Genomic DNA, 8,349 nt, shown 5'->3' with positions numbered 1-8,349 from the left:
AAATTTTAAAAAAGCATAGAGATTAAGCAAGTTCATGAGATCAATGGCACAGCCAAAGTCTTTCTCCTTTCCTCAGTTACCAAACCAGCTTTGCCCTTCTGCAGCTATACAATTTGATCCATTAAAATTAAGCAGCAGGGCAAGCATCAAGAGCATTAATTCTCTGTACAAACAGTATCTCCTCTCATCTTTGTCTTCAAAACATGCTCTTTTGAAGTCAGACAGGCAAAAGCGCCTACGTGAATGTTCTGAACCTAATTTGGCATTCAAATTGGCAAGAGACCAGAAGGGTGATGGTATTACTGCCTAAACACAGGCATTAACCAAAAGCATCACCATATTCAACAGACTGAGTTTTGAAGTAAGCTTATTTCTGAGTATGAAGGTTATGAAACTTTAAAGCAAATTGCACAAGAGACTTTGCAGCAAAGAGTGCATATTGCTTCCAAAAACACAAAACAGGCTCTTAAACACTGCGCATTCTTACCAGCAAGGAACAGAGTGCTTGATCTTTGTTCCCTCCTCTATCTTAACATTTGATCTGACCTCAGAGAAATGAACTAGCTGCAGAACAAGAGAATTTCATTCTACATTACACACAATTAATCAGCCTCTTAGAGGAAAACCAAACAATGAGACCAAGGAAGCTAATTATATGTACTAAGAAAATTATAACCTAAAAATTTTAAATTTTAAAAATTCAAAGATGTTGTGGACTTGTACAGAGGCAAGCAGGGAACTTGCACAGTCCTGCTGGCAAGTACTGCTACACCATCACATTCCTCAACAGGCATTTTGCTTTTGAAGTGCCAAAATGCTCCAGTTGCATGTCTGTCTTTGCCTTGTCCATCACGCGAGAAAAAAAACGCGGAAGCATCAACCTTTCACCAGTAAAGCCATTCTGCTAGGTCTACCCCTCTAGGGCCCCTCCCAGGCTGAGGAAGCAGAGGCTGCTCCAGCAAGAGCCAGGGACAGCTACTCCTAGGGTGGCCACAAGAGGCTGTGCGAGAGCCACGCAGAGCCCTCCCAGCAAAGCTGAGCTCCGTCCCAGCACGCCACCAGTCTGAAATGCTGAGCAAGCACAACTAAACTGACTCACTGTTTCCATAGTGCCACATCAACTTATTTGCAAGACCGCAGCTGAGGCTATGTGCATTCAGTTCCTTTCAGATGCATTCACAGTTAGTACTGGCCCACAGAGTTTACAGGAAGATCAGTGTAATCTGCTCTGAGTGCCAGAGCAGCCCAAGCACTGTACTGTTAAAAACAGCTAACTATAAACAACTCATCACCCCCTCTGCAAACACACACTCCTCACTATCAGCTTCAAAACCTGGTTTTGAATGTTAAAGTCTGTACGATACACAGCTCATCAGTAAAATAGCACCAGTGACAAAGGGGATGTCATCTTGGGCTTCTCAGAACATCACGTATCCCTACTGACCGGCACTTCTTGGAGATGGACTGCAGTACACGTTGGTTTTGCATCATGGCTTCCACATTTTCAATAAGACCACACAATACAGGAAGAGTTAGGAAGGTCAAGAAGTGTAAGCACCGACCAAAATATTTCTGAAAGGTTCTCTCACCCAATTCACTGTTGTCATCCACCAAAATAATTTCATGAAGAAGGTGTGCAGGAGTGCGATCCAGGACACTGTGTACCGTGCGAAGCAGGGCAGAAAGTGCTTCATTGTAGAAACAGATAATAACGCTGGCAGAGGGCAGATCAGAAGGGTAGGACTTCTCTCTACATCTGCAAGCAGAAACATAATAGTTAACACTTTATTTTCAGTGGGATTTCCATAGGTCACTACTGAAACGTCGTAAGTAACACGCAAACTTTAACTGCACAGGAAGAACCCCCAACTTGAACATAAAGAGCCCAGGCATATAACATCTGTAGTAGGACTCAGTATAGTAAAATACTCTCCACATAATACAGACTTATAATTAACATTTCTAATTGTTAGAAAACAGAGTGTATGACGGATTGGGGTGGAAATGAGAATCACAGATCCTCAAGACATAAACAAGAGAAAACACTAATGGTTTGTTTCAGCTGTCAAAACACGGTCTAGTACCCTTGAGTATCTCAGACACGTGCAAGAATGTCAAGTGTGACATGAGGCCTAAAAAAACCCACAACTTTATTGGCCAGCTGCTGGAGACTAGGTTGGATATCTCAGAATACCTCCAGTGGTGCTATTTAGACAACTAAGGCTGGGATTAAGCCTGCAGATTAAGACACTTAAGTCTAGTCACTGCTGTCAGTGGAGTATAGATAGTGTTCAGCTCACCCTAAGGCTGACAAGTGCATTTTGTCATCTGCAGAGCTCTGCATGCTCCATTAACTGGATCTCTGCTAATTATAATAAAAGCAGAGACAACTGATTAATGTATAGCCATCAAAATTTAAGCATCTTAATCTTCAAGATGAATCCCACTCAAAGCAGAAGATCATTTCTCCTTATTCTCAAATTTTGGCTATACTTCCAATAAGGCACAGTATCACAGACTAATAGCATCTGAAGATGCGAAGCATGAGGGACTCCAATAAAAATAATAAATAAATGAAAACCCAGAGGCATCCAAGAAAAGTCTTCAATGACTTGGAACGGGGAGAGATGTTTCAGCAATAGGATTCATCACACTTACCCACTCCAGAGGATCCGTTAGAGAAACGGATGCAGTTTGTGTATTTTTCGAATCAATGACGAGTTTTTTTGTCACTGTTACAGTGGTGGGATATGCATCAGACAGATTATAGAAAAAAATATGGTTTTTAATAGAAAGTATTTGGGGCAGTGCAATCCAGATATCTGGATGATAGCATTTCTTCTGGTAGTTACAGCACTGAGCATCTCAAAATGAAGCTTCAAAAAATAAAAATACGGAAGCACGCTCTAAGAAACTGAGTACACAGCTAGCAAGACTGAAGACATATAGGACATGCAACCTTAGGTTGAATCCTAGGTCTTTTCCACATTGACTTTCATTTAAAGTATTATTTTTGGAATCTTGTTTCTATCAAAACAGTTGTCCGCCAACCCTACTACTCACAGTAGTTAAATTAACATGGTAAAAGTTCAAAAAAGTATATATCAGCTCTGGTTCTTCACTAACCATTCTTAAAGTGAATTAAGAATTGGGAAAAAACTTTGCTTTCAGCGAGTAGCAGTCTTTTTTTTTTGCACAGACCCTGGTTTCCGTGGGGCTTTACCTATCACCTATCTTTTCCAGTTGGCAAAAAAATCAGATATCCAGAAATAAGATTTAATCAAAAAAGACAGAAGAGACCAAAGAATAAAAAAATCCTAACCTCAAGCACTCCTATTTAAACAGCAGAAAAACTGCTTTCAGCAACACAGGAGGCTGAGAGAACATCTAACGGAAATGTAATACAAAAAATGTTAAATATTACGTTATGTGTAAGATGAGTAACAAGTCCTTAAGTACAGTAATTATTCCATGTTCTCTCCAAAAATTAGTACATACTTCACATCTCTTGTATCAGGCACCTCCCTGTGGTATCCCAGCCGATTACTGATAAGCATGTTGAAAGCATGCTTCTGATAGCCCAAGTCTCTCACTTCCTGATCTTCTTCATTAAAAATCATTCCTGCAAAATAAACGTGCCAAGATCAGTTAAGAAGCTCAAAAATACCATTTGGAAACAATTAAGGACTGAAATGTATGCTTTAGCCCCCCCTATAATGCATTACATTCTTCAAAAATCCCTCATTTTGCAAAGCGTAGTTTTGAGCAACTATTTTTACAACTACAACAGGTAGTACTTAAGAGTAGCCCTTGCGGCTATAATAAAATGAAATCATCCTCCAAAGACTGCTGTGTTTACTGCCTTACCAGACACACTCCCTTCACTTAAATAGCCTCTAATTCTTAGCACCACCTACAAAACAACATCAAACAAGCAACAGAGGATAGACTTTGGCACACAATGCATCAGCACCTGACCGTACAGGTGATGGGACTGTAACAGGACTTTTGAGAGAGAAAATCCCTCACCATAGCAGCTCCAATTTCACGCAGTTTTTCTCAAGTCTGAAGGAGCATAAAAATAGCTGTAAAAAAAGAAACTTCTTGTTTATACCACCTGAGATTTTGACAGCAATTAAAACAGAGCTAGCTCTTTGATTATTTTAGCAGAAGCATCAACTATAGCTGAGCATGGCAGAGGCAGCAATTGGTCCTATAAACAGGTACACCGCTTGAGGCCAAAGCTGAAATCCTCAGTGCCATCCTGCCTGTCTTGACTCAGTGCCACAGCCTTCTCTCTGAGCCATCTAACTCACCAGAATGAAAAGAAACAAAACATTATAGTGCTTCACTCAGTTTTTCTCCAGGAAAAAAAAACAAAGAGAGAGAAAGGAAGTGTAGCCACCACCTGTGCCTGCCAGCCACTTCTGTGACAACAGGTAGCAGAGCAACGACTTTTTATTGTCCGTTCAGCTGGCTGCACAGAATGAGATGCATGTAGCTACTGGCAAGCTACAGGAGCAATTTCACTGAAATTTCAGTACACAAAGTGAGCAAGAATCATGTAATCTACATCCTTCCACCCTGCCCATCACCTCCACGTGGTTCAAAACCTGCAGAAAATTAACAAGGGGATGCATCACTCACATGCTACCATACATCCAGGACAATACGTTTCATAAAATCATAGACTAACGTAGGTTGGAAGGGACATCTGGTCTAATCCCCTGCTCCAAGCAGGTTCTGATAGATCAGGTTGCTCAGATCTTGTCCAGGTAAGTTCTGAAAGTCTCCAGTATCTCCAAGGATGGAAATCAACAACCTCTTCATGTCCCTGTTCAAGCATTCGACCACCACCACCACACTGAAAATGTTTTTCCTCTTACCTAATAAAAATCTCCTTGCTTTAAGTTCTTCTCATAAAACCACGCACTTCCAGAAGGAGTCTGGCTCCATATTCCCTACAGCTCCCATTAAGTTGCTGTTGACAGCAATAAACTCCCACCCTAGCCTTCTCTCTAAGGCAGAGTAAACCCACTCGTCTTAGCCTCTCCTCATACCTTGTGTACTCCAGTTTTCAGCAGCTATACAAAAGCCAGCTGAGCTCAGGCCCGAGGAAAATCAGATGGTTTAAAAGACAGGACAGAAGAAAAGGTCATTAAAAAAAAAGTTTTGAAGCATTTCTCCATTTCAAACAAGTAGTCCTGGTTGGCCTTCAGAACACAGCTGCATCACTACCAGTTCGTGCTTCTGCAAAGTCCAACTATAGGTACCAGATGACCTCCTGGAGGGAATTCTGTGAATGTTAATGCACCATTTACATTTCCTACCACTTTCAGTCTTGAGCACAGCAGAGGCAACGCAGCTGTGGTATTAAACACCTCAAGAGTAGATTCCTTGACATTTCTACAGGATCAAGGAAGAAGTGCTGGATAGTGGTATCTGAAGAAGACATGGGATACACTCACATAGTGTGTCTTGTGGTGACTGACACTGTCATGCTCATGGAGGAGTGCTCCCACTGTGGATAAGCTGCACCAGGGGGACAGGAATACGGTCTGTTCACAGAGGCAGTGCCACTCTTCCGGCACCAGTGGTCTAAAGTAGTAAGTCAGTCTGCCCTTGAACCAGGTGCATTGCCACAGCAAGGTTTCTGGCTTGTCACTTCAGAAACACAGCTCATTCATTCTTGAATACTCAGTGTCACAGTAACACTGCACCACCAGGTCAACTTAAAACATTTTCTTTATACAAAGCACAAGCTTAAGAACCACACACCAAAGTCTGTAAGCCGTCCATAACCAACCACTAACTACTTTTTCTGATCTTCTGAATATAAACAAGAAGGACTGCTAATATTTTTAAAACATTCTTCTCATGAAGCAAAAATATCCAAAAGGCATGCAAAAGGCCTGAGAGATTTCACTCCAAGCAGCAGGTAAAAGCCCTTGGAAAATAAGGGCTTTGCAATGAAAATATCAGTTTAGGCTTTACTTAGCAGTGTTATACAGCTCTCCCAGAATAACAATTAAAAAAAAAAAAAAGACAGATTGTCCTACCAGGTGACGGTTTGGTTTTGGCTACATATGCCAAATTTCTTTTTATTTTTTCCCGCTTTGTGTGTTTATCAGTGCCCTGCCCTAGATAGATAGGAAGCCTTATCCTGCAGCACCTGATCTAATTCTGACAGCAAGCAAGCCAGCTATTGCCTGGTGACTCACGTGGAATTTATCCTGGCACTGTAATTCCCCTTGGCTCTTGCCAACCGAACCAGTCACTTGGTTTGAAGATCAAAGGACTTCTCAAAGGTCCAATTTCTTTCCCAGTCAGGGCTAAATAGTTGGAAAGAAACGGCCACGTCTGGACTGCCCTTCACCTCATGTGGCTCTTGCGCTTTTTGCAGTGATAAATATTTGTAATGCCACAGAGCAACCTGAATTGGCATTTCTTCTACATGTTTACACTGGTCTAATGACCAACTTGGAAACAAGTTTGGTGAAGTTCTATAAACTCTTGAAGCTAGTGGTCCAGCATTCATCCAAAGTAATGACAGAAGACTTCAGTCAGACATCAGTATTAAACTCCTGGCTATGAAGGGTACTGATAATTCCCCAAATAGCAGACGCCGACACCACAACACAGTATCTGCCTCCAGACTTAAAGTTTGCAGGCCAGTGTGCCACATGCCTCGGTTTGAGTATCTGAACACAACAGCGAACGCTAAGCTGTAAGCAGTTAAACATAAAAAGCATTTCAGTTTGGAAAACAAACCCAAACCATCTCGTTGATGAAATATGTTCCAATGAAACACGCAGACCTCTTTTGGTACCGAGTAGCAGGATTTGGCCCTAACCACTGTTATCTCAATATATCTTTCATTGCAATTTGTCCCACACACATTCTTTGTGGATGATTTCATACTCCAAGGATATTCTCCAAATCAATGGGTCCTCTTCATTGTGTATCGTTATCAAGCTATTTTTAATTACTACATATGAGCAGTGTTTCTCTGGCTAATAAAAGTTCACGTGTTTGAGCCCAGTCAGCATAGGAGTAAGATATGAAACAAGAATACACTGAGCCTTTCAAAAGCAAGAGCTACATCAAGGGTACGCACCTTGCTGTAATCCAGTCTTTCCCATCAGCCCTTACACAGCACAGCTGTAACTGTTGCGAATACTATATTTGGGATTAAAAAAACTGAATAAATTTTGAGCAATTCCTAATGAAGAGAGCCACCAGTACCACCTGCATTTTAACAAACAAAACTACTTCATTACACAACTTTCCCTGCGATCCTTTAAAAACAAACCAACCAATCTTAATATCTCATTGTATCTACTGTTTAAATAATTTTGTCACCAGCACTGAAAACTACTTACCCATCTCAGGAGAGAATTCTACCTGCCCCTTAACTGGGCTCTGGACATGATTTCCGAGAGGATTTCCTATCTTATTCTCTTTCTGCTGCAATTCAGGTATATGAACAGGCCCCCGTGTAAAACGGGGATAGAATTTTTTTGGAAACGGCCTCTGAGGTTCCAGCCCCTTGATGGGCACATTCTTGAAGGACTGGTTCTCTTCACTGAAGTTAAAATAAACAAAGAGCAGCAGTGTCCAGGTCACGGATGTGAAAAGGCACCCATAGCAGAAATAGCGAAGTGTGACACTTCCCATTGTAGACTTAGCATCGTTGAGGGCCCATTCTCAATTACCTGAAAGAGAGTGAAAACACACATCTCATCAGGCTGCTCTTTTCAGAAGTTAGACTTGAAGCACAGATCTTAGGAAGGAAATCCCTTTTCACTTTCCTATTAAAAAAATGTGACCACATTCTGTGTAGATGCTACTGCTTTAAAACATGAAGCAAACAATCACTAAGAGCCCAGTGACACACCACAATTACAGGTAAAAATGATTCATTTTTCCTCATAATAATTATGTAATTATCTCTCTTACACAACAGTACATTCCTTGTATGCCTGTACATTTAAACATACCCCTATTTAACTAAATATACTGCACACAGGCAATTGATTCTTCATCAGAATTGCAGAACAGCTGAGGTTGAACAGGACCTTGGAGGTCACCTTGTCCAACCCCCTTGCTCAAGCAGGGTCACCTTGAGCCAGTTGCCTGAGAGCATGTCCATACATCATCCATTTGTGTTCTTCAGTTCCTACCCTGAAACATGGAATGAGAGAATACAGACTCAAAAAGCTACATAGGTTAAGTCCTTCTTGCCTCAAATTTAAGAGCAGCCATCATGAGCATCCCAGAAATCACGGGGTGTGTTTCAAGAACACAAGCACCAAGACAGTCACATTTACAGATGCTCTTCTGCACAGA

At 41.4% G+C, this 8,349-nt stretch overlaps 1 protein-coding gene across 1 annotated transcript in view; it reads right to left on the bottom strand.

Moving 5' to 3' along the window:
* Positions 1-7,716, bottom strand: part of GALNT11 (polypeptide N-acetylgalactosaminyltransferase 11) — a 37,613-nt gene extending 29,897 nt beyond the window's left edge. Inside the window, exons 1-3 of the mRNA XM_010131967.1 lie at positions 7,383-7,716; positions 3,499-3,622; positions 1,590-1,756 (exon numbers count right to left, since the gene is read on the bottom strand). Coding sequence (XP_010130269.1) covers positions 1,590-1,756; positions 3,499-3,622; positions 7,383-7,677 — 586 coding nt within the window. The 5' untranslated portion in view covers positions 7,678-7,716. The remainder of the gene's footprint in view (positions 1-1,589; positions 1,757-3,498; positions 3,623-7,382) is intronic.
* Positions 7,717-8,349: the final 633 nt, after the last annotated feature.

Source organism: Buceros rhinoceros, unplaced genomic scaffold (genome assembly GCF_000710305.1).
Source record: "Buceros rhinoceros silvestris isolate BGI_N320 unplaced genomic scaffold, ASM71030v1 scaffold9142, whole genome shotgun sequence".
NCBI classification, from domain to species: Eukaryota; Metazoa; Chordata; class Aves; order Bucerotiformes; family Bucerotidae; genus Buceros; species Buceros rhinoceros.
The sequence above is the reverse complement of the archived record's forward strand: the minus strand, read 5'-3'. Positions and strand labels throughout refer to the sequence as shown.